The 26,636-nt window shown below is 40.4% G+C and overlaps 1 protein-coding gene across 10 annotated transcripts in view; it reads right to left on the reverse strand.

Annotated features, from left to right (window-relative positions):
- Positions 1-26,636, reverse strand: part of VPS13D (vacuolar protein sorting 13 homolog D) — a 225,175-nt gene that overhangs the window by 141,951 nt on the left and 56,588 nt on the right. For 8 of the 10 annotated variants that reach the window (XR_010383976.1, XM_031464087.2, XM_064494047.1 and 5 more), the window contains 13 exons: positions 23,894-24,065; positions 23,599-23,711; positions 21,665-21,877; positions 18,147-18,412; positions 16,959-17,092; positions 14,559-14,714; positions 13,174-13,384; positions 12,447-12,521; positions 9,521-9,727; positions 7,990-8,079; positions 5,518-5,658; positions 2,656-2,778; positions 214-288 (listed from right to left, as the gene is read on the reverse strand). Coding sequence is in view for 9 of the 10 variants with exons in the window: in XM_031464087.2 (XP_031319947.2) it covers positions 214-288; positions 2,656-2,778; positions 5,518-5,658; positions 7,990-8,079; positions 9,521-9,727; positions 12,447-12,521; positions 13,174-13,384; positions 14,559-14,714; positions 16,959-17,092; positions 18,147-18,412; positions 21,665-21,877; positions 23,599-23,711; positions 23,894-24,065 (1,976 nt within the window). In the remaining variant the exon portion in view is untranslated. The remainder of the gene's footprint in view (positions 1-213; positions 289-2,655; positions 2,779-5,517; positions 5,659-7,989; positions 8,080-9,520; positions 9,728-12,446; positions 12,522-13,173; positions 13,385-14,558; positions 14,715-16,958; positions 17,093-18,146; positions 18,413-21,664; positions 21,878-23,598; positions 23,712-23,893; positions 24,066-26,636) is intronic. The other 2 variants (XM_064494046.1, XM_031464090.2) reach the window with 1 other exon arrangement.

Below are 26,636 nucleotides of genomic sequence, written 5' to 3' on the forward strand. Positions count from 1 at the left end.
GTGGAAGACACAGAATAAGAATCAGCACATCACTTCCTTCTGATACAAGATGCCGCTCTGTCCATTAGCTGGAAATGATCTTTCCTGCTACTAAAGCAAAGTTCTCAAAACTGGGTATACCCCCATTCAGCTCCCACAGTCACAGAAAACCGGTGTACAAGGCAGTTCTTAAAACAGGAAAATAAAGCAAGCCCTCGCTTGGCTATACTGTACCTCTAGCATAGATCTGGTGCTCTAGGTTAGTCAGACTGGCTGTACTCCTAGTTCTAAGGTAGACAAGGGGGAGGCCTGGTAGACAGGAGAGACAAAGTTAGAGGGTAAGAATAAATACAGTGAAAAAGAAGACTCATCTCCAAAACATAAGCACAAACAGAGTACATTACAAACAGAGCAAGCATCATGCAATTATAGGATCATTCCTCCAGTGATTACTAAGAGCTAAGAGGGTACTTGACAAGGTGAGCGAGACAGTTTTTACACTGGCCTCTATCGTGGAGGCTGTGTTAACATAGCATGCTCCTTTTTTTCTCAACTGGGGAAAGAAAATGTACTCACGTTCACTTGAACAGAATGGTAAGTCTTTTGAGGATTTTTAATTTAAAGCATGTATGTTCTTAAATGGCATAGAAAAGTTACCAAGAACAATCAGCACAGATTTTAGTGGGAGTCGTTCGTTCCAACTGGAAAAGGCAGTAGCAGTAGAATGCTAATCCCCCACGGGTCTCAAAAATTCAAGGGAAAGAGTCAGTCTGTGTCCCAAGTTAAAACAATCTCTAGTAAGGAGTTACCTCCTGATTTTATTTCTATCTTAAACATGGACGTTTTTAGAATATTTATTTTTGTGTTTCCATAAATTGTCTTTGAATATAAAACTAATGAACTGAATAAGGAGCCATGCCATCCAGGTTCACCTGCAGAATCTCAGCCCTTACAAAGCCAACAATTATGTCAAAAATGAAGCCATTATTTTCTTTTCCCTGTTAAAGAAACAGTGAAAAATCAGCAGCTCCCTTAGGCTGAATTTCATATTAAAAACCTCCCCTTTTAAGGGCTCATTTTGAAGCTGGCCTGAATAAAATGCACAAATGTGGGGGGAGAATGTGACTAAATATTCTTGAGTAAGAGCTGAAAGTTTGTGATCAGTTGAACAAGATTCAAACCCGACTGTCAAAAGGAATGCCCAGCAATTGTATCGGTAGGTCTAGTAAGAGAATACAATCCCATCTGCTATTCTACTATCTAGGAATTTCCAGTAAGAAAAGAGGTTTGGAAATTGAGGTATATTTGTTTATGTCTAATTAAAAAGATACACACTTTTATAAGCCTAAGCAACCACAAAAATCTGTAAGTAAATAAAAATCCAGCTTTAATTTAGCACAGGCATTTAACACAGATAAGGTAGCTTATTAACTACAGAGAAAGAGGAGAACACAAAAATAAAGGGGGAGGGGAGCAGGGGGAGAGGGACAAAAGAAAAGTCCTTCATCAGAACCCTGAAGATTAGGCCTTCCTAGTGTTTGCACTGAGTCTGGATTTAAGATCCCTCTGCATGAATAATGTCTTTAGAAACACACTCTCTAGGACACATTACATATTACAGAGATGATTTAGAGTCTTCTGGGTAGACTGCATTACAGTCTCTGGACACACAAACTGGGCAGGTTAGAGGAGGAGCCAGGATTGAAGCTGATGATATCTGAAAGGCCCTGGCTCCTAAGCAATGGCCTTGAGACTGAGAAGCAGCAGCCTGGGACACAGAGAGCAAGCAGAGCTGACAAGTCCTCGTCCCTCCTTCCTGAAGTACAAGGCAGACAGAAAGTCCATTTATACACCCTGAGGAGAGACGAACCAGTTCAAATGCTTCATACACTAAGAAAATCCATCTTCCCAGGACACGTTTGCAGACCAGATGGAATAGTTAAGTATTCATGAGCTATGTAAAGTCCAGCCAAGACTCCCCAAAGAAACCACACTGAAAGAGCTGGGGCTGAGTTGAATTTGGATGACAATGGCTTGTGGAACAACTAAGGACCGTGTAGTTGGCCATCACAATCTCCCCAGCTCTGAGGAAATCAGAGCTCCATGGTGAAGCGTTAAATAAGGAAAGAAAACATTGTTAACAGAACAAACTGACTCCTCTTTCTTCAAGAGGCTGGGTATTCAATGCATTTATACTTTACAAACAGCACAGGGCCTCCCTTTAAACAATTATTTCCACATGGGTGCCTGCCCTCCCTCTCTTCAAGAATATAACCAAACTCTCTGTCTCTAGATATAGGAAACTGAAAAGACGTTCTTTAAAATCCGGTCCAAAAGTCCAACCAACTGGAATGTTCAGCTGAGTAACACAAACTGACGGATGGCTGATCCTGATGCATTTTCAGATGCACCAGTTCACCTGCAATGTGACCAGAATGTAGGAATAGTACATTGCACTTTCTTCCTCTCCCACAACAGTGAAATTAGAGCTCATATTAAAAGATCAGCATCTTTTGCCAGAAAAATGTCCCCGGCAAAGACTAAAACAGCTATAGAAGATAGAATTTCCTGTACGTTTCTCCATAGAAAGGATGATTCTATTTGAATTTCTCAATGAAACATGGCTCTGTGGATCAAATGTGATTTAGTCAAACATTTGTAGGAAAAAAATCTTACTTTGTCCAAAGCATGGAGGATCCACCGAAGAGCCCATCCAGTCTTCTGATGTAGTTGAAACTATTTCCTTGTCCTGTTTACAGTAATCTGCCATCCATGATTCCTTAGTACTTACATATTGGTCTAGAAAAAATTACCCAAAGATATTAAGAATAGAAGTAGAAAAGATTGAGGGTTTAAAACAGATAATTTCAATTCAGCAAAACAAGCTTTTATTGAATGCCTCACTAAATGCTCGACACTATGCTAGATTCTGAGAAAGTCTGTCCCCTGGAGAACCTCATACTCCACTGGAAGAAATTAACGTTTAACAAAAAACCGTCACCACAAAACTATCCAACAGTGTGAAAGGAGCTAAAACAAAGACCCAAATAAAATGGTACGGGAGCCCGTGACAGGGGGAGATTTACTATGCTTTGGCAGAAGTGGAGGAATACACACAAAAGCCCATGGGAGTCTACAGAGAGGTGAGGACCTTTGCTCTGGGTCTTGAAGAATAGGTAAGGTGCCCGATGGGATTAGAGGCACACAACCATTCCAGACAGAGAGAAGAGCACATACAAAGACTTCAGGACATGGAAGTGCACGACACACTGAGGGATCGGTGTGACTCCGGCACGGCATCCTAGAGCACAGGGACGTGGCGAAGAAGTCTAGAAAAGAGAACAGCTTGCTCTGTGAAGAGCATGGCATGCCAAGCTAAGGCCCAGGGTACGGACAGAAAGACCAGTCACAAGGCTTCTAAAAAACCACCAAACTCAGGAGACTGAAATCCAGCTGACAATTCTCTAGGAGTGCTTTTACTTTTTTAAGAGGAGAATTATTATGGGGAGAGCAGATTAACAAAGTAATCATGATGCACCACACCTGGATAAAGACTTTTTATTCTAATTAAAGTATTATCTTATTTTAAAACAAGAACTATTAGTTTCTGGTTTTCAACTCCAATATTTGGCTACAAAAAGAATATTTAAACACTACCAAGTCACAGCAATGTTTCTGGGTTTCAGCACAATATTCGGAATAAGGAATTAAAGGTCAAAAAAACCCACTTTATGACCGACAAGAATACCTACCTTTTGTTCTTTTCTTTCCTTTTAAATGGAGGTACTGCAGATTGAACTCAAGACCCTGTGCATGCTAAGCATGCGCTCTACCACTGAGCTACATCTATCCCCCTAACAAGAATGCCTCTTGGAAGATATTTTTAATAGACAGATACTCATCAGAAATACCAACAGAACTCTTCTGTTTGAGGTAAGTTCCTGTTTATTGTAGCTTTTCAAAGCTCTGCCCCAAACTTTATCTAAACTTCCAGATGAACAGATTACACAAGAATATAGGAGTCAAAATAACAGAGAAGAATCATGAGATCAATTTACTATTCCACAGATGATATTTAATATCCAGGCAAATTTTTTTAATTGAAGTATAGTTGATTTACAATGTTGTGCTAGTTTCTGGTGTACAGCAAAGTGATTCGGTTTTATGTATACAAACACATATTCTTTTTTATATTCTTTTCCATTATAGTTTACTACAAACTATTAAATACAGCTCCTTGTGCTATATAGTAGGATCTAACTGTTTATCTATTTTATATATAGTAGTTTGTATCTCCTAATCCCAAACTCCCAGTTAATCCCTCCCCGCTTTCCTTTCCCCTTTGGTAACCACAAGTTTGTTTTCTATGTCTGTGTGGGTCTGTTTCTGTTTTGTAAATAAGTTCATTTTATCATACTTTAGATTCCACATGTAAGTGATATCCTGTGAATATCCAGGCAAATTAGTGAATGAAATCTGCAAATGTAAAACACTGGTTTTAAAATTTGGAGATCAATAAACTTAAGAGTCTTATTTCACTATATATTCTCCATCCTACTCTGACATGGAATAAACCAATAGATAGCTTATGAGCCTCAATCCAACACATAAACTCAAGGAAATTCATAGATTTGCACTACAATCTGCCCTCCGTATCTGTGGGGTCTGCAAGTGGGATGTAAAACCCACAGATACCGAGAGCCAACCGTGGTCACTGTACTAGGTCATTTTATGTAAGGGTCTTGAGCATCCACAGATTCTGGTGCCTCTGGTGGGGTGGAGGTGGGAGTGCAGTGCTAGAAACAATCCCTTTGGATACCAAGGCACAACTGTAGTACGTGTTACCTATCACTCAGAGGTAACTACAGTGGTACCAAAAATCAGATCGTGTAGATCAGTAACTTAAAGGGTGAGTGCAGTTTTCATAGTCAAAGTAGGCACTACCTGACTGGATGATGTAACTCTTCTTTTGATATAAAAACAAGCATAGAGTGATTCTGACACACTACATTGAATCCAGGAATGTACATTTCAGTGTTGTCAAAAAAAACTATCAGAACACACGCTATTAGCTTGGCAACTCTTTAGCCCAGTGATTTTCAGAGTCAGGTCACATGATCTTTGATGGGAAACAGCATAGGCGACTTATCCTGCTATAAAGACAGTTAAAATTACACCGTTTAAGAATTATTCTATGACTAGCCTGAGAGAAGTGAATCTAAACTCACTTTGAGGACATTTAATAAATCCCAGTGACCAAGCATCACAGGGAGAAAGTTCATCATGGACACTGATGTTCCCCATGTGGTCTAAGCTCTTACTTGCTCACTGGCAGCATTACTGCCGGATGCCACCTCTGGAGCAGCAGGTTAAGAAGCATCATGAGGCCAGGTTAGGGTTAATCAGGAAAGCAGCCATGATGAGTAAGTGACATCTGCTATGGGCCCAAGTATTTGCTAAACCAGGATTAATGGTCTTCCAGACAAGAGTCTTATGCACAGAAAGGTACCAATGTTCTAAAGACAACTTTCCACTCACCAATTAATACAGAAGTGATATTGATATCCAAACGGTGTTTGGCCTTGACTTCCAGCTTCAGTCGAGGAGGATGGAGACGACTAGCTGCCTGTTGTTGCCAGGATACAGAGCATGGCCATGGCTCAATAAATGGCTCCCAGCCTAAAAGAACACAGGAAATAAGACATCTGTTCAGCAGATACCAAGAGTTTATAGGGGAACACCATTCACAAATGCTCAGCAAGGACATGCTATGGCTAATAGCTTTGTACTGCCAACGTGACTTCATAATAAAAGCACCACCTTTAGCTGCAGGTCCCCCTCCAGGCGTCTGTAAGGTCTAAGGGACATGCGTAGAAGAGCACATGTGTACCCCAACCACGGTCGTCCAAAGATGGGAGGAAGGAAGGTAGGGAGTATGTGCCCTCTTCTATTAAAGAGCAGGCAGGATCTGTTTTTGATATACTCAAGATGGGAAAAGAGCATCTCAGACTCATGTTGAAGAAGTCATGTCAGTGGCTGAAGTAACTATTAAATTTGACTATCCTGCTTACATCAAGAAGCCAGTGGTTGAATAAACAGGTATTCTTGGAAATCCATTAACTTAAGTTTTCCAAATTTATCTTAAAATGTCGTATGTACAAAAGATATAAACAACATATATGTATGGTTTAAAGAATAAACTGCTATAGGCACTCATGCACCCACTATTCAGCTTAAGAAAAAGTATACGTGCCTTTGAAGTACACCACTCCCCACCAACCTCTCCCACCCAACTCCAAGTAACCATGAGCTTGAGTTGTTAATCATTTCCTCCCTCTTTATTATAGCTTTACCACACATGTATGCATTTCTTAAGAATATGTAGATTAGTTTGTCCTACTGAGAATCTTTACACAAACAGAATCCAACTGGATGTACTCTTTTGCAGGTTTTATTTCAGCTCAATGACATGTCTTTGAGATTCACTCATACTGATGACATACAGCTGCGGTACTTTCTTTCCCCCACTGAACTGTGATCTAGCCATGAACAGACCACACTTTATTCACCCATTCTACTGCTAAGAGACACTTCACGCGATTCCAGCTATTTGGAAGACCACTACTATCAGCGGTCTCACACTTGTGTCCTCGTACACACAGACAAGAGCTTCTCTAGGGTACAGACCTAGAAGAAGCATATTGCTGGAGTGGCTGAGTAAGCTTACAGGTCCTGTCACTTGTTTCCCCAAGTGGCTGCCTCAGTTTACAATTCTGACAGAAGGAAGTAAGCGTTCTACAGCTCATATCTTCACATACGTAGTAGGGTCATGCTTCCACTTTGCCCATTTGTTAAGTGAGAAAAATGGTACCTCACTGTGGTTTTAAAGACTCAACTTTTCAAGGGCAGTTAATTTTTAACAGTTTTCTAAATATACTCAATCAGCCATCGATGAGGAGATTTACCAATACAAGTCCAATCTAACATGTAACATAATGTAGGAACATTCATCTTCTCATACCTTTTAGTACTTAGTGACCTGGACGTGTTCACACAACTTTAAAGTAAGCAATATTTGCTCTGGGAAAATAAATGAGTTTCAAAAAAATAGCTACCATATGCCCTGTAAAAGTTTCTCTCAACTAGCAAGACTTGGACCATTATTCTAAAGTTAAACATTTTGACCAATTAGGAAATAAGAGTGTTACCTTTAAGTGAATCCAGAACAGGGAGGGGAAAACGTTAACTAACAAATAAAATTGAATGTGACGTGTACTCTAGAACAATCAGCAGCAGCAGCACAACACACTGAAGCTTAATTTTCCATTAACATCAAAGGGAGGAGTCACTCTTTGGCCTAAGCCTGAGATTACACAGCACTACTGGGCTTACTTTGTCCACACCTAAGAAAAATTCTCTTAGCCGGCTCGGCCCTGGTATAGGATGGTTCCTGACTGTCCATCTGCACAGGCCCTTACCGTGGTCTTTCCAATGGAAGAAAAGAAGCCGGAATGTGCCTCGCGGTATCCCCGGGCTTTATGTCTTTGGAAGAACAGCTTGCCCTGATCAACCATGTTCTGCTTTGGGGAGCAGGTAGGGCAGATCATACAGTGTCACTGACTCAGTGCTCTTCTAGTGAAACACACACGTCCAGTAAGGAGTGGTAAGGCTTCAAGTTTAAAATGCTTATGGGCTAAAACCTCACATGGAATTTAACTACCCTCAGGGCCAAATGATCCTTCACTATTGAGGAATTTCATGTTCTGAAATGGGTCAAACTCCAGGATCAAAAAGAATTGACTAAGAAACCTTTTAAATAATTCAGTTGCAACACATCAAATATATTTTTAGAAAAAAGAAAAATCTTTGTGTTTTGTGTTTTTGCTATCATTTATTTTTCATCTTTTCCTGTCCTGTCCCACTCACTTTCCCTCATATAAAATTTATGTAGAAATAGGCCCAGGCAAATGTTGAAGTGTATTTTTTAAATCACGTGATAATTATACTGACCTGACAGAGCACGGTTATAATAATCTCCAGAAAGGGTGAAGTGGGCGTAGCCTTCAGGGCTAGTTCTTACACGCTGCAGAAAATTCAGGCCTGCAATGAAAGTAAATCTTACTGCAGTGGTGGGGCAGGACCAACCAAAACCTTCTTTTGCTGACAAATCGTATTAAAGAGATGTTAGAAAAATGAACACATAGATACAGAGAACAGAGCAGTGGTTACCAGAGGGGAAGGGATGAGAGTGGGCGCAGGAGGGACCAACTGTACAGTAATGGATAGAAACTAAATTTTTGGTGGTGAGCAAGCATGCTGCAGTGTACACAGAACCAGAAATACAATGTCGCACACGTGAAATTTACATAGTATTATAAACTGATATTACCTTAGTAAAAATAAAATAGAGAGATGCTAGTTATAGCTAATATTGATGATCTTATAGGAGAGCATACGAAAAAATTTGATGTTTTGTTCATCGTGGGCTTTTTTGGCATAAATTCTGATTTTTAAAAACACAGCATTAAAATATCATTTATCTTAATTATGGAGTTTTTTGGCACCCCTTTAAAGGGTGTGAATGAGGTAACTGCCTCATTTGCCTCCCTGTAGTCCCAGGCCCAGATCCAGGTGTATCTGAAGCCTGTAAGAACATAAAAAACACACTTCTACCCCAATATCTAAAAAGAAGGTAGAGTGATGAGAACATGTCCTAATAAATATTAGCTCGAAATTTCAAGATTACCATAGCAAAATAAGAAATAATTCTCTGCAGAAAAGATACTCATAGAAACAGTCAAAATTCCAGATGTTAGTTTTAATCAAGTGGCCTTTGTGGTGCCAGAAGCACAGGGAAAAGGAAAACCTCTACAACGTGTAAAAGGTCGAATTAAATCCCCAGAACTGAATTTCCCTTGAAGGGGAGAAGGCTAGAAAGATCAAAACCATGGGAAATTAAAAGTAAACACAGCAGTGAAACTTTCATTTACTCTCCTCAGAAGCCTCATCGACACTGCTTGCAATAACACGATTTAGGATCAAGTACTTCTACCCTGGTCTCCACTCTGCTGAAGGACAGCTCTCAGATGAACAGTGTTTCACCTCTTAGCCAGCCCTACAGAGGAGACTCTGGGGGGAGCTTTCTGATAAGTCTCTGTGTTTTTTAATTTTCAAAAGATACATAGCGTGGAAATATTATTTTCTAAGTTTATCTTTTATATTCCTTTAATAACAGTCCTCCCTACAATCTTTAGATATAAGAAAAGATAAACAAAATAGAGAGATCAGGAATTATTTAACTAGAGCTGATAATAGAACAGAAATTTCATCAGTGACAATTTTTATTATTCCCAAGCCATAGTCTGAAGGCCACATATGGCAAATGAATACACATTTCTTTAAAATACAAATAATGGAAAACATATGTAAAACCATTATCTAAATTTCACCCACACTACTAAGTACGGGAGAGCACGAATAACACAAAGGACAGCAGTCACTGAAGACCTCCGCGCTGCCACCAGGAATCAGGGGCACTCACGGGAGAAGGTGAGCTCGGCCAGGGGCACGTCGCAGTCCATGCAGTCATCGATGAAGCAGATGCACACGCTCTCGGCTCTAAGCTCCACGCCTGAGACCCACTGCGCCGGTGCAGCCCCCTGGCTGTCGCGGCTGCTAGAGGCCGGGGAAAGGGACCTCAGAGGTTCAGCATTCTTGAACAACCAACTTGCTGCCTTTTTCAGTTGACCTTCAAAGAAATTAAAAGGTGATCGGTTCAACCAGTTCCCACAGCTACTTAAGCAACTCACAGAGGAAACAGAGAAACACACTTGATGAGGACCTACTGGACAGCCCAAGAGAACCTTGGTGCCAGATGTAGTCTCAAACATAAAAAGGGGAAAAAAAGCACAATAACAGGAATTCTGCTTTTAAGCAACTAGAACAAGGCCCTCTTTGTTGCACACCTCCACTCAAGTCTACCACACCTTTCAAGATCTGGCTCAAAAGGCCTCCAGGAAGCCACCCTTCCTCTCCTGTGACATCTGTTGAAGGAGACGAGAGAAGAGGGAAGAAGAGGATCCAAATCCTAGGCGCCCCTCAGTACTAAAGCACTTCATCACTAAGCAGTTTTGCATATGCTGATGTGCTGTTTTGTGACTGCTCTCAAATGTCTTACTTTGTACATTCTTTGTCTTCTCAACCACGTGTGTAATATGAAACTGTTAGGTAACAGCTCCCTGAACGCAACCAGACTGCTAAAGCTATAAAAGAAAAGACTACAGCAGAAAAGAAAAGAAAAGAAAAGAAAAGAAAAGAAAAGAAAAGAAAAGAAAAGAAAAGCAAAGAAAAGCAAAGCAAAGCAAAGCAAAGCAAAGCAAAGCAAAGCAAAGCAAAGCAAAGCAAAGCAACCCCATACTTAATAAATTATTAGAGGCCACTGCGTGTGACAGTGGTCAGTCGTGAAGGGCTCTGGAGCAGCCGGGCTTCTGATCCTGGCACTTACTAGAGGCTGAATCCTGGGGAAGGGACCTGATCTCTCTGTGCCCAACGCACCACGTACAGGACTGACATGAGGGGGAAACAGATGCATATGTGGGAAGTTCTCAGACCAGAACCTGGCATACAACAAAGAATTTATCAACATTAGTTGGTATTATTATCTTTATTACTGATAGAACTAAACCTTAGTTACCAAAAAAAAAAAATTACAAAAATCTAAAAACTTTTAGAAAAAATTTTAACGTGTTTGAATTGTTAAAGAGTAAAAAAAAAAAAAAGGAAATGTAAACATTAAGGAGTATAAAGTTAATTAAACCAAAAAGCAACAATGGCTAGCGAAAAACAAAGCTAAAGAACACACGATAACTTGGTCTACCTTCATTTTTTTCAGAGGAAAAAGACAGGTAATGCAAACAACTATGTGATGAGACCACACATATGGTCAGAATTTAGCCTGGTACAATCTTTTTAGAAAAAGATTTGTCAAGTGAAGAGCCTCAAAAATGTATCTGTATCTTCTCATTCAGTTTTTACAATACTAAGTCTCTCTACCAAAGAAGTACTTAAAAGATGACGACAAAAGTTCATACACAAAAATATTTATTACAGAATTGTGTATAATAATGAATGAACGAAAAAATACTGAAGAATGATTAAATAAATTGTAATATATCCCCAGGTCAATGTAAAAAAAAAAAAATCAATGTTTACAAATAACTTTAATGACATGGAAAGATGTTGCTGATATTAAGTATATTATAATACAATAATTGTAATTCTATAAAATTGTATTTGCAATACAATCTACCAATATGTAAAATATTACATACATATATATACTGGATACAAGGGCACATATCATTTTATTTCTCTTTGCTGATATTGTGTTTTCATAAACTGAAGATTTGTGATTGTAAAATGACTGTAACTCAATAAAAAAATGTTTAAAAAAAAATCTGTGGCAACCCTGTGTTGAGCAGGTCTACTGGCACCATTTTTCTAATACCATCATTTAATTAAGATATGTACATTGCTTTTTTAGGCATAATGCTATTGCACACTCAACAGACTACAGTGTAAACATAACTTTTATATGCACTAGGAAACAAATTCGTGTGACTCGCTCTATTACAGTATTTCCTTTATTGTGGTGCTCTGGAACGAACCCCCAGTGTCTCCAAGGTGTGCCTGTATACAGTACATGGAGAAATAAAAAGAGAGAATATACACACAAGTATCAAGACTGGGAAAAAATACAGCTTTTGCTGTATCTCTGTTTTTTAAGAGGAAGGGGAACACAGAGGGAGGTGGAGAGGTAGTGTGCACAGTATAAAGAACACAGGCACACCTGGCTTTAAATCCATCCTAGCCCCTCACTAACAGGTGAGCTGAGACAAGTTTACTTAACCTATCTGAGCCAGTTTCCCCATCTGAAGTGAGGATCATAATGCCTACCTCCAAGGGCTATGAGGACGGAACAAGGAAACACAGGACTAGGCACACAGGAGCTCAATAAATGGCCATGACCCTCAGTATCACCACTATTACCACTCCCACTAGAAATGGTGCTAACATCTGCAGGGCACGTGCTGTGTACCAGGCACCTGCTTAGGTGCTCTGCATACAGTGACTTCTTCACATCAAACCTCCGAGGGAAGTCCTCTTCTCATTGTACAGATAAGGGAGCACTGGTACAGTGAGGTCAGACCTGCCCAAGTCACTAACAAGCAGCCAGAAGGCGGCAGAGTGAGGATCTGATGCCATGCAGTCTGGTGCAGAGCCCGAATTCACATCCACTATCAAGCACTATTCCTCATTACTACTTGCCCAAGATTAAATCCAGCCCACAGAGAACCATAGAGGGTTTTCCAGCTCACGAAGTCTCCCTGCAGAAGTTGCGGAGGAAATGGAAAGGAAGCATATTATCAAGATTAACAACAGAAAATGAAAAGCCTTATTCAAATTACCTTGACACACCAAAAGAGCTTTGCGGCAGTCATCCATGCTGAACCCCAGCTCTTGCAGTCTAGCCAGCTGCAACTCTAGGGGAAAAAATGGTATCTATTTTTTATAAATAATCTAATGTAAACTAACCCATAGACTAACTTAAGGAGAAAAAAAAGAAATTTGGAAACTAGTGACTCAAACATTTCATTTCTGTTCACAGCGATAAAAAATGTGACAATGAAAATATGTATGTTCATGTATAACTGAAAAATTGTGCTCTACACAACATTGTAAAATGACTATAACTCAATAAAAAATGTTAAAAAAAAAAAAGAAAAGCATTTCATTTCTACAGGCGAAAATAAGCTCCTAATTAGAAACCTGTTATCAAGTGTACCCTGAAATTTTTAAGTCTTTTCTCTGTATCGGCCATGTTTTTAAAAGCTTAAAAGCTTAAAACTTAGTATTATCCATATAACTTTGGAGAAAAACTCAAAGTTAAAACTAAACCTTAGCATTATCCTTATCTCTGGAAGAAACTGTAAAAGGAAAAAAAAGTGTAGGCTAGAACAGTTGGTTTGGGGTGTTTATTTTTAAACTTAAAAAAATTAGACAGTCATACTGATGACTTACTTAATGACTTACAATTACACGCTGAACAATGTAATTATGCAAAAGAAAATCTTAAAAGTTAAAAAGAAGGGGAGTTATTGGAAGACTGAGTGGGTTTTATAGTTAAATACCTACCCAAGACAGGGTCTAAGGTATGTCTCGCCCCTTCTCTGACTTCCCCTCCAGCTCGGGATGCATCGGGAAGGCAGCTGCTGGAGGAAGTGGCCTGCAGGGCCGCCGCGTCTGGCACTGCAGCGTTAGCTTGCTCTGGGATGGATTTTGCGATGGCAAGAAACAGCCGAACATCATTATAGGAGAGTCTGATATCCAGGGCTTGTAACTGAATCTAACAAAATTTAAAAGGTGGCAGTTTTTAAAGTTGCATTTGCTTTTGTGTCCAAACCTCTCACAGGTATCATTCTTCTTCAAGTTCTAGAAGGCCAACAGACGTTACACTAAATTTCTCATTTTGAAGACTGGGAAGATCTTGAAAATGAAACACTAATAGCCATGAGGTAAGATGTCTGAGTTACGAGGTCAAATGTCACAAAGCAGTACCAAATAAAAAACATTAAGCTAGGGAAAATTACTAGAGCAATTAATACTTCAGTAGAGCGATTTTCACACAAGTGTATTAGTCATCAGGAGGACGGGAGAACGGCTCTGGAGGAGACAGGATCGCCTATCAGCAACACTGTTAATCCACTACTCTTTGATCTATTTAATTTTTTAAATCTCTGACGCAAACTGACCACCCAGCAAAATTTATCTCTTTATTCATGTATAACCTTAAATGAGTCAAGTTCTCCACTAATATTTCTGAAAATCTGGTCCTCTTCAGATAATAGCAACTCAGCTACCACTACCACTGGGAAAAGCAGACACTAACACAAGACCACCCGAAAATGAGATGTCTGTCTGAATGTCTGGCTGTGGTGCCTTATTTATTACATTTTTTTTAAGCCTGAAAATTAGAATCACTTTTCTCTCTGTTTCAAATCTCCTACAGTTCAAACGGATAACTAATTAACAGCTTCGCCGCGACCAAAGAAATACAGCGCCTTAGTCTTGGGCTTTCCTGTCCTGGCTTCCCCGCCTCTCCTTCCCTCCTCTTCGCTTCTCTTTACAACTCTTTCTCCTAGGGAGACCTCCTCGGTCTCAGGTCTGCTGAGCCATTTCGGCCCCGACTTTGCTGCTTCCCAACTGGAATGCTCTCCTTCTCTACTCTTCTACATCCCGCCCCTCTGCTTAGACTCACCTTGAGTTTCACTCACAATCAACATTCCTACCTGCGTTGAGTTCTGCCTTCTGTAAAGTTTTACAGAACTCCAAGACTATACCAGACAATTAAAAAGTCTTTTCTCCTCCATAAGACTGAAAGTTCTAGGGCAGAGACAATGTCATATTTATTTTATATTTGCTGAAGTAACTAAAATGTTGTTGAGGCTGGCAGAGTAAATAAGTAGTTCAGGAAAGTGCTGAGAGAGTATCAATGTGTTATACAGATTTGTCAACATTACCTCTAGGATAGGTGGAAAATCTTCACTATTGAATGCATCCATCAATCCTGAACTATTCTGGTAAGAAGAATTTCCCACCAGCTCCACTTGAATTTGTACTGGATCAACAATTGAAAGAGCTGTATCTTGTTCATTCCCTAGTCGGCATGAAAACACCTAGAGGATGAAATGCAACACGGCACGGATTAAGGTGTGACTTAGGAGGAGTCTGACCAATAGGAGAAAAAGAGACCACCTCAGAAGCAATCAGCCCTGTAATATCAAAAGAGCCATCACAATTGCTAACATCAACACTGCGAAGAGTGAGGCTGGTGCGCTCACCCGCTGCCCAGAGCGCGGTGGTTCATCTGTGGGAGAGGCAGTTCTGCAACACATAACAAGAGGCTTAAAAAGCTCGTGTCTTTTGATCCACTAATCCTACTTCTTGCTGGAAACTAGCCTAAGGAAATAATGCAAAATACAGAAAAATTCACTGAACCATTTTACTTAACAGTTACTTTAAAAAATTAAGAACAACCAAAGTTTTACCACATCTACTCAATGGAATATTTTGCAACCATTTAAAAGTAAAAGTTTAATGGACCATATGGAATGTAGGAAGATAGTTACAACATAGGTTATACGAAAGAGCAGCACAACCAAAATAATATTACACTGTAACCTTAAAGAAAGAAACACATCAAAATGCCAAGAGAGATGACAGAAGGTGTGACAGGTGATTTTTTCCCTCCCCTAATTTTATGTAAGATAGTTGTTACTTTCATAATTGAAAATAAATACATTAATCATTGAAGCTAGGTGAAAAGTACACAGGGGTTTATTATACCACTGTTTACTTTGTATATGTTTGAAATGTTCTGTAATAAAAAGTTTACAAGTAAATATGTTTATGGGGAGAGAGAAGGGAGGGAAGACCGCCAGGCTAGGACCAGATTATGTTGCATGCATAGGAAGGGTACAGGACAAGGAAGAGAGCATTTGCTTTGCTCCTTTCCCACCCCACCTCCTTTTTTTTTTTTTTGGTTATTTTCTAGTGCTATTGAAAAACACATGACACCAAGGTCCTCTGCTATATTCAAAATAAACTCATGTTGTTTCTCTATACATTCTCCCCAACGATGTATGAGAGTTGTCTTAAAATTCAGATCCAATTGTGCTGCCTAAGGAGTAAGACTAAAAGGAGTTTCTAGGAATCTCAAATATTTTGCTGTTTAGTTTTTCTAAGACTCTGGAGCAGGAAAGTTTCATTTTCCTTTTTCCTTCAGGGGCTTCTGCCACACAAAACCCAACCGTACCTGACAGTTCATTAATCAATCACCAAACTTTTCCATTCAAACCTGGCAGTGTGGTGGCATGGAAAGTGGCTGAATGGCAGTTTCATGACCAACTCACATCACGCCAGCGTGCAAATCCTTCCTCTCACACTAAGGTTTCTTTACATGAGAGAAACAAGTGGTAGCAAAGTAAAATCTCTACAGGTTCTATTCAGCTACTTCTGACCAGAGAAAAAAAAAGTACCGTATGCTGCTGACAGTGAAAATAAGTTTTACTCGTTCAACCTCTGAAATACCACTGGAAAGAAAAGGCATGAAAAAGCTTAATCATAAATGAGAAGGAAGTGATGAGTGACCCTGACCAAATATTCTCATATTATAACAAGAGCAATGTTGGCTGAGACCAGTGAATGAAGAACATTTAACAGAGACATTCATCTGCCTCGTTTCTCCGTCTCCGCATATTCTGGCTTCAAAAGAGGCAGAGAAGTTTTTTCTTAATATTGTATAATGTGATTTTCCAAACACAAAAGCCATCCCAGTGCAAATTACTTCCTTCATGAGATTACGTCAGAGCCCCAAGCATCGCTACCAGAGAGTCACTCCTTTAGGTTAGGCCTGACTCTCTAAGAGCTGCCCTTACGTAGATCAGATATTCCCAGAAGGGTAACATGGAAAATCCTTAACACTTTTTATACACGGTTTCCATGATCACAAAGCCCAAGGTCTTCACAGGGACAAGCACTCCATGTGGGGAAGGGATGCAGAAGAAATGAGGACCCCTTCCTCACCTTCACAAATTCTCAGAGGCCTAGACCTGCTGGAGAACACGACAAAGAGCCTGACAGGTAACGGGCACCAAAAGAGTTTCCTTGAACATTTTGAGGACAGGAGGGTCTAAAAGAGGTAGGTCCCTCTGCACATTCACAGCCTGACACTGGGGGACTGAATTCACACACCAGAATAACCTGGTAGATCTGAGGAGAAAATGAAGAGAAGAGGGCAAGGGTCCTCCAATCCCATCAGTTATTTCCCTGAATGAAAGTTCAGGAGGTATGATTCTCTTCCAGCTGCTATTCTCTCGAGCCAAACATTCAGTGTTCCAATCAACACACAGACTGCTTACCTCAATGCCAAACAAACTTCCTGAAAAGGGGCGATCGACAAACCGGGGCTTATAGGTGAGCACCGTGGTGCCTTTGAGAATGATGGCATTGGTATCGAAGCAGGACACATCTTCAACGACCACAAACTCCGTGCCTGGAAAGGACAGTATTGTTAACTAAGTCACAGCTGGGATCTCTGCTGACATTCTGCTTCCCTGCCATCCTGAACAAGTTCTCTGTATCTGGCCAGGCACAGCTGAGCCGACAGAGCACTGCACAGGCAGCAGAGACTGGGATGCAGTTTCTCTCTTTAGAGTGTATTTTAAGCTAGGTCTCCTGGGAGGCATAATAGATATTCAGAACCTCGGGAAATCATCCCTTCTCCAAGCACTGACCTGTTTCTAAAACCCCAGGAAGAAAATTCAGATACTAATGTTGGTCAGGCAGCATTAAGCACTAGGTCATCCATTAACAGTTCAAGTTGTTTACAAAGAGCACGGACCAGTTCAATGTAGATTTTTTTTTGAAATTAGTAGATGCAGACAGTTTCCTACTCAACTGTACATGGCAAATTTACTCTTTGTTTTCATCAAAAACATGGATAAACTGAACTTCTGGAACTAAATCCATTTAAAACGCACTGTGCTATCCAGCTGCTGTCAAACCACTGAGTGGCACACAGGGGATATCACCAACATAACGATAAATACACAAGCACCTGCAGATGTACTATAGGAAGGAGTCTAGCAGCTAACAAAAACCACAGTAAATCTGTTTGTAAAGGAAAATATTCTTTTTGTTAAGAAAGTAACAATCCCCTCACTCATTTATCTTCTAAACTGAGATTCTCACACACCACATTTGCCTAAACTCAGTAAGGCACATCTGTTGGGGCGCTAGAGATCAAAGAGAAAATTGAAGCCAGATTTAACACTGGGAAAAAAGACCACTGCCCAGGCAGTACCCAGCTGGGCATATGCATCAGGCGGGCAGAGGAAAGGGACTAGATCCTGGAGCCCTCAGTGTGGGCTAGGCAATTCATACCTGAAAACAGAGGTCAAGAACTTCCGACACTCGGTCTGCACAAGATGCAAATGCGTAACTGCTCGTGTTGAAATACAGAGGCAACAGAAAAGTCATCCTGCGAGACACATACTGAGCCTAACATCCAAACTAAGATTCAGGGACTCACAACTACATATACTTACCTGTTACATTGACCTTGACCTCCAGGTGCCTTTCAGTGGACACAGGAAGGGAAGACCGCTTGGTAACTACTCCACTTTTCACAGTTTTGGGAATTACAGCAGATTCACTGCCAGAGTTACGGTGGCGAGAAGGAGTAACTTTAGTTTGCTTCTTAATATCACTGGGAGTGTGGAGAAAATCATGGACTAACAGCAGCCAGTCAAATATGAGAAACACTCGGAGATTATTGAGAACTACTGTGAAACAGGAGGAATCCTTGGTAGACCTACAAGAAAGCAGATCCTAAAAATAAAACAGGAAAGGAGAAATCTGATATTTCATTAACTTGCAAACGTATTACTGTGTTTGGGCAGGTGGTATTCCAGCATTTTCTACATGGACAGCTTTGAGTATCAGTGAAGACTGAACACTGGTTTAATAAAACATTCAGTATATGTTTTCAAAAGTCAATGAGACTTAAACAAGAAGGAAGACGCTATGAGAAAGCAGTAGAGTGTATGGTGTCCAGCAGTTCTCAACCAGGGGTGATTCTGTCTCCGAGGAGACAGTTAGCAACGTAGGAGAGACATTTTTAATTGTCACAACCGAAGAGGTTACTGTAGGCATCTCGCGGGCAGAAACCAGGGACGCAGCTAAACATCCCACAGTGTACAGGACGGCCCCGACAGCATGGAGTCATCTGACCCGAAATGTCAGCAGTGCTGAGGCTGAGAAATCCCGGTGTAGTACAAAGGGCACAGGCTTGAAGCCTGCCACTTAGAAGTTGTGTTATCTTGGATAAGTTGCCTACCTTCCCTGAGCCTGTTTCCTCACTTTTAAAATGAGAAATTTGGGGGTCAGGGGCAGGAATCACTCAGACACCAGGACTGGCCATAAAATGAGGAACATTAACACCATAAGAGATAAAGCACCAGGCACATAACAGGTTTGATAAACGTCAGTTCCCTCCCCTACAGGCTGTTTCTACTAGAAGATCAATGAGGCACTCTTTCTCTGATGTCTAGGATCACTTTATAAAACATCAAATTTACATACTCGTACTAGATGGCTTCTCTAGCTGGAACTGACCTGAGAGCCCAGATCTTTTAGCCTAAGAAGGAGGACAAATAAGATGACATTTACTGAGGGTATCACCCCAAGCACCCTAGAAGTTGAGTGGGGGAAGGAACATTAGTTTTATTGCTCTCTCAGGCCGGGCCTCAAACCATATGTTCGGGGCTTATCCAGGCCTTGTTAGTGTATGAGCTGGCGGAGGTGGGTAAGACAGAAGAAAGATGGGAAAGGGACACTCCTACAGGGATTTCTGGGTTGAACTTTGTTCTATGAGCCCAAGATCAACTCTGGACTCTAACTACATGTACCAGGTTCCCCACCCGAAAAGGGGCTTCTATTCAGAAAAAGCTGATTCAGAGATATTTTTAAGGCTGGCTTCTCTAGTCTCTTGTTTCTCCTAAACCTGGCTCATTGCCTCCAGAAAAAGGGCACAACGGCGCATGTCTCCTTCACACAGACACAGCATTTTTCACAGAAACACTTCACCCTTTTGTAATAGAGAAAAAATGTTGCCCTCAGTAAAATTTTTCCACCCCATTTTGAACACAGATCATCAGAGCTATGGACTAACTGGAAAGTTAGAGTGTGTCTGATTCCTTTTCTGGAAAATATTTCAAGCCTTTAAACACTGTGAAGTGATTTATATTTGACACACAAAATCCCAACAGAAGAGCAATTCTTCTTGAGACACAGAAAGTTTTCAAAAGTTCCAATCAAGAGAACATTTTAACCCTCTCACTAACAATGGCATTTCTGTTAGCAAGAGCTAAGGTGTAGGATTTTATTATTAGACTCCAAGAAATTACACACCTTTAGCATGTAAATATAATAATATTTTAAGGCTTACTGTGTATTAAAAAAATATGACAGGTGGGAGAACTAGCTAATGTTTAGGAAGCCAGATCAATAGCACGGCAAATCCCCCCAGAAACTGTTTCTGCGGATGGACCAAATACATGCAAGCCTCCCGTTCAAATAAACATCATCTTCAAACAAAGGAACTGCAAATCACAGCCAGCCTATCATCTGACTGCAGTCAGCCCAATCACTAATGTGGTGGGCCTGACAACTGTCAGAAAAGACAGGGGCTTTGAAATCAGAGGCAAGGCTGAGCTCTGACTACTGCACTTACTGGCTGTGTGAGAAGAGGTACTTAACCGCCTCCCAGCTTCCATTTCTGTATCTGTAAAACCGGGAAGAAGCCACCCACTGTACAGACTTGGGAGAATTACGTTAAAGGCTGGTAAACTGCCTAGCCCCTGGTACAGCTCAACAAGAGGCAGCTGGCACTCCTATTACTGAACTTTTTAAAAGTTCATGCACAAGTTTAAACTACTTTCCTAAAGGCATATAGAGACTGCAACCTCTCCCTAAAAGAAAAATCTCAAACCTAAGGAATTCACTGAACAGCACACTGAAATGTCAGGCATATTTAAACATATAAGTACAAGAATAATCTTGATAATTTTTTTTTACCTTTTTTGCTTAACCAAGTTTTTCCCAGCCTTTTTACTTACTGGTTTATATCTACAACATATCTGATGACACTAAGCACTAACAGAAAGAAACTGATGTCAGTTCCAAAGGTCTCCTTTTGAATTTCTTTCAATCAGACCTAATTTTTCAGTTTTCAGGTCTATGCCCACTTAAGTCATAAAATTTTATTACAGTAGTGCATCATAAAATAACACAAGCTACATGGGGAATAATAATAACAACTCCCATCTGTGCCAACAGTATGCCAGAATCATCTTATATCATTATTACCTCCACCCCATGTGGTGGACATCGTTATTCCTCCCTATTTTGTAGAAGATAAAAATGTGGCTCAAAGAGATTAATTAAGCAACTTGCCCTAGGATGCATGACTAGAAAGTGGTAGATTAAGGTTTTGAGTACAAGTCTATATGATTCCAAAACATACACTAAAGCGTATGTCACATACAACACTGCCTCCCATACTACTAGGAAGAAAAACATAATATAGTTCAAACAGGCTAAAGCTTTTTTTACATGAAGTCACTCATTACAACCTGCATAGATAAATCGATAATGCAAGTCAAAACCACCTTCTCTTCTACCATTTCTGCAGACCAAAAGACTTTTTTTTCCCCTTAAACAAGCATAATTTCTTCCTTCCCCAAGTCATTTTACATACTAAAACATTCTCCAGCTGATAGGGAAGTTGATGTTAAGAACCTTGTTTAAGTCTAAGCTACTTTTTTTTTTTTAAGGCAACAGAGACATCTTCTGGCCAATAAATGAAACTGCATGGTTCAGGAATACCACGTTAACATACAGTACACAGCACTGATAAGCCATTATCTATTTACCTTTTCAATGATTCGTTGGTCCTTTGACCAAGGTCCTTTGATCAGTCTAAAGCCGATATGGCCTTGGCCCACTGGCCACAAAAGGAAACATATTGATAAAGAAAGGCAAAGTCAGGGTCTGGAGCTACTACCTGAAATGCAGTTCAATCTGAATGGATCCTTGGGCAGTGCTGCTGTTCTTAGAAGGCTGAAAGATACAGGTGAATACGTTTGTCATGCCAGGGCTGGTCTTCTGCCCAGCAGAACGGGTGTCAAAAGCCATCATGGAATGGGAAACCAAGTTAACGGACTTGGTTTGGTTGGAAAAGCTCTCATAGAGCAGTTTACATTTCTTGAAGTCAAATCTAAGGGAGAAAGCAGACAGGATGTTAAACTCTTCCACTTTACAAAATTACATATGTTTAAGATAAAAGAACAAAGTCATAAACGTGCCTTAGTTCTATAAAGGAGAGTAACATTCCTCCTAACAGCTTTCACTGACTTTGACTCACTGATTTTAAGTCTCCTCGAAATGGGTTTAGTGTCATTGTGTCTTGCATCTTACTTGCCACTTCCAAGGAGATGACCTTGTTCATAGGCACTTCGTGAGGAATAACAATATCACATATTTATTATTTCCTTGGTTCATTAACATTCTCATTTCTTACCTAACTCTAAAAAGGCTATATATTTTTAATGATCCCCAAGGGATACTGAGAGTCCCTTTAGTCCTTCATCTGTCAACTCTCAGCCTTCCTGGAGGTCTCTCCCTCCAGAATCTGCCAAATTTTTAATGTAAGATGACTAGCACTTACTGGGAACCACTACAATAAATAATACTTTTCATGTAGACAAATAATGCAGTTGATCTACCAACAGGAAATGTATTTGGGATTGCCTGTTGTTTTTAAATAACAGAGAAAGCTGCAATGGGTAATTCTTAATTACTCAGTACAATCATGATAATCCATACAGAATTACTTCATCCTGGAAAACACTAAGGGCATAACCAGTCATTAGGGAGAAATGCTCGCTCACAAGATAATCAGTCCAGGATCCAAGCCTGACTATACCATGTTCTCACCAGCTAAATTAGACAGAAACCTAGATGAATTTTCAAGGGAAAGACAAAACAGAAGACAGAGTGCTTCAGTGGAAAAACTACTAGACTTGAAGTCCTGTTTTCAAATACCGAATCACTTTTCCAGCCATATGATTTTACACACTAGTTAAAAATTCTGTCTATCAAGCAGGAGTAATATCTGCCCAACTTTGCATGGCTGTCAAGAGATGAAAATGAAAAAGGTTATCAAGTGTGAAAATACAATGCACTCTTGAGAGTTTTATACCAGTAATCACAAATTCCTGGCCTATGTTAACCAAGAAAATGACATAAGTGAACTGCTGGGTAAGCACATGCCTTATCTAAAGGTTGCCAGGTTGCTACTCAATTTCCAGATGCTTCCAACTGAGAACATGGGCCCAATATTGCCAAAGCTTCTGATTTTTCAAAAGAAGCTGAAATCCAAAATTTTTATGTGAAATTCCCCAATTTTCAAGTGCTGGCCAGTGAGGCAGTCATCACTGCTGGTCACTAGATAGTTCTGGGTCTTGCCCTATGGAGACACACAGCAAGCCTGCTTCCTGTTTCCTCTGTGCTTATGTGGGATGGTGTTCTAGCCCCACGGGGTTTCCCAGAGAATTTAATTGCCATTCAAGACCACTCCAGAGCTCTTATTTTTCTCGCTGGCACAAAGAGATGCTCTGTCAGCCAGGGTAACTGTAGTGAGCGGAGCAACCCAAGACCCATAGCAGACACAAAACATGAGACCAAAACCGTCGCTGTTCTATGTCACCAGTATTTTGGTGTGTCTGTTACTACAGAATAAACTCAGCTAACCGGACTGACAGAGGATGGATTTAAACCTTTAAAAAGCACTGTGCAGACCAACCAAAAAGCATTCTGCAGGCAGACCACATTTAGCTGTGAACCACCACTCTGCACCCTCTGCTGCATGCTAGAGCAAAATGTGTGTATTGTTTGTATTACGTTACTAACAGGAAAACAATATAATTAAAGCCATACCTGGCTAGGGACCCAGCACCTTCTTTCCCTTTTGGATCTTTCAGCTCCAGACTTACATTCACCATATCAATGAGGAAACACATGCACGTGTATACTTCTCCACTCAGAACAGTCTGGAAAGGAAAATGCCGATCAACCCAGAGCTGACGTCAATCTAAAACTGGAGTTAATGTCATGAAACCTAATTTGCTTGTTGTCCCATCTTCTTTCCCCAGGTGACTCTGAGGAACAGATACACAGGGTGACCATCCGCTGAGGCTACGAGTGTTACAGGAGAACCCAACACCTCACTCACGTGAATCCTTGGGTCTTGTAAGTCATACGGCCGCATGAACTCCTCTATGGGCTCTCCGAGGTTGTTCTCTAACAAACCCCGGATCAGCTTGTATTTGTACAGATCCAGGGAGCAGTGGACTGAGGAGAGGTTGCCATGGATAGATATGTCTGGCACAGTATGACTTATTTCTCTACAAAGAAAGAAAAAAAGTCACTTCCACAAACAAATCACTAACTTAACATTAACACAGCTCACATCCAAATATAAGTGTTAAAATGTACCCACCTACATTATCGATCAATTTATTCCCAATTTCCAATTACAAAAATTTCACATACATGCAAATAAAGCAAGTTAGTACAACTGAGTATCATGTTTCAGCTATAAAAGGCCGCTTTTTTCCAAAAATATACATTTAGAAACTCCCCAAATCTGAGTTAACTAAGTAATCTATTAATAAGGAAAAAAAATGTCATGAGACTCAGAAATAGCTTAAAACATTATAGTCGGGAAAGCAATAAAGAAAGGATGAGAGGGGATGGTATAGCTCAGTGGTAGAACACACGCTTAGCATGCACGAGGTCCTGGGTTCAATCCCCAGTCCCTCCATTAAAAAAATAAATAAATAAAATAAGTAAATAAAACTGGGGTGGGGGCTATAGCTCAGTGGTAGAGCTCATGCTTAGCATGCACAAGGTCCTGGGTTCAATCCCCAGTCCCTCCATAAAAACAACAAGCAAACAAAAAACCTAACTTCCTCTCTCACCCAGAAATAAAATAAATGAACAAAATATACATTTTTTAAAAAAAAGAATGACAAAACACAAGGGAAACAGACTCAAAAATACAGAGACAAACAGGTAGTTGCCAGAGGAGGGGGTGGGTGGGATGAAATAGGTGAAGGGGATTAAGAGGCACAAACCTCCAGTTATACGATAAATAAGCCACAAGGATGTACTCCACAGCACAAGGAATATGGTTGATAATATTGTTAACTTTGGATGGAAACAGACTGTTACTAGATTTATCATGGTGATCGTATCATAACGTACGCAAGTGTCAGATCACTATGTCGTACACCCGAGAGTAACATAAGATTGTACCACAACTGTATTTCAATAAAAAAGAAAAGAAAAGATGACAAGCTCTTTATTTACTTAATGATAACTAAAGGAAGAAACCAGTGTTCACAATGAGTCCAGATGGACATTAGAATAAACCCTGAATCAGTCACTCGTTTCAGCTGAGATGGGCGGGAGTAAGTTGAAAATGCCCAGGTCAGGGGAATATATCTCATCCCAACACTGAAGAGCTTTTTCTCTCCCCTCCCAGGGGTAAAGCGGGCATCATGGATCCTGCAGACACTATGCTCTGAGTATATAAAGTAGAGGGTTAGGATCTGAAGTGGAAGAGGAATATAAAAAACTACTTTGTCTATGAAGATACAATAAGGTGAAAAAAGACCAGCTATGCAACTGACAAAGAAAAGCTGGGAAGGATTACCAAGAACCTCTTTGGTCCCTGTGTCTGCGGCTTAAGAAGCTGACAGGACACCTTGTGTTCAGTTATCACCTTCTATCTGGACTAACAGTATAATTGTCTGCACATAAACACTGATGGAAGTGGGCAAAGTTTAGATAAGCAGAGTAGCAAAGCACATTTTTTGGGAAAGCATTACTTGAAAAGAAAACAAAGTGTTCGATTTCTAAATAATGAAGCTCCTCTTAAGACTTCTAAGCCAGCAAAATTAAATACAGCCCATGCCAACCATAACTGAACGCCTGCCAGGGAGCACTTGAATAACAAGTCAGAATGAAACGCAAAAATCCCAGTGAGAGCGGCTAAACTGTACCATTAATCCAGAGAGAAACAAAAAAGTGACACTAAATGACTTGCCCATGCCCAAGAGCTGCAAAGGGAGTGGTGACCAAAGAGGGATTAAAATCACACTCTGGACAAGCTGTGACAGTGCTTTTTGAAGTGCTACAAATGAAAATCTCTTTTATTACTTTCCAGCCACGCCCCATCTTTCCCTGGAGTTGAGATGCAAATGCTGCTTTCTCCAAAATTAATGCCCCAAACTGAAAGGCATCACTCACTGTAACCAGCAGTTCCCAGTCCATGCACAGGGGTCAGGTAAGCGTCAGCACCGTGTTAATATACACTTGAGGCTCGGCCCTGGGAGCCAGGTTCTGGCAGCCTCAGGCAGGGTCTGGGAATGTTTGTTTTCAGTAAGTTTCCCAGGCAGATGGGGAACTAATGACAACAGAAGCCATGCTCTAAACTACAGAAATTAAGAATCCTGTGTTTTGAGGCCAATTAAAAGATAAATCACAGTCAGTTCATGAGTCTTTATGGAGTACTTTCAGATGGCTTAATGGAGTGAAATGGGCGAAACTGCATCTAGTTACTCTAAACGGAGCTCCAGGGTCAACAGCAACAGTAGGTCCAGAATCTGTGTACTTGGAACATACAATTCAAATGTCACTTCCTCCAAAATACTTCCCCTGCCGTCACTATGTCCCTACCTCCACCACAATCTGTGTTAAATTCATGTCTCTTCCTCTTTGCTTCCAAGGCACCTGTTGCCATCCTACAACATAATTTGTAACACTGAATCAAACGCTAAATCACAATCATCTACTCTCTTTCCTCAATCCGCCAACAAAACGCAAGCTCCATGAGGGCAGAAGTTTCTTCTTCCATCATAGGAGTCCTCATGAATAGCAAACAGTAGGGACTTAAAAAATATTTGTTACAT

The sequence above is a fragment of the Camelus dromedarius genome, chromosome 14, assembly GCF_036321535.1.
Source record: "Camelus dromedarius isolate mCamDro1 chromosome 14, mCamDro1.pat, whole genome shotgun sequence".
In the NCBI taxonomy this organism is placed as follows: domain Eukaryota; kingdom Metazoa; phylum Chordata; class Mammalia; order Artiodactyla; family Camelidae; genus Camelus; species Camelus dromedarius.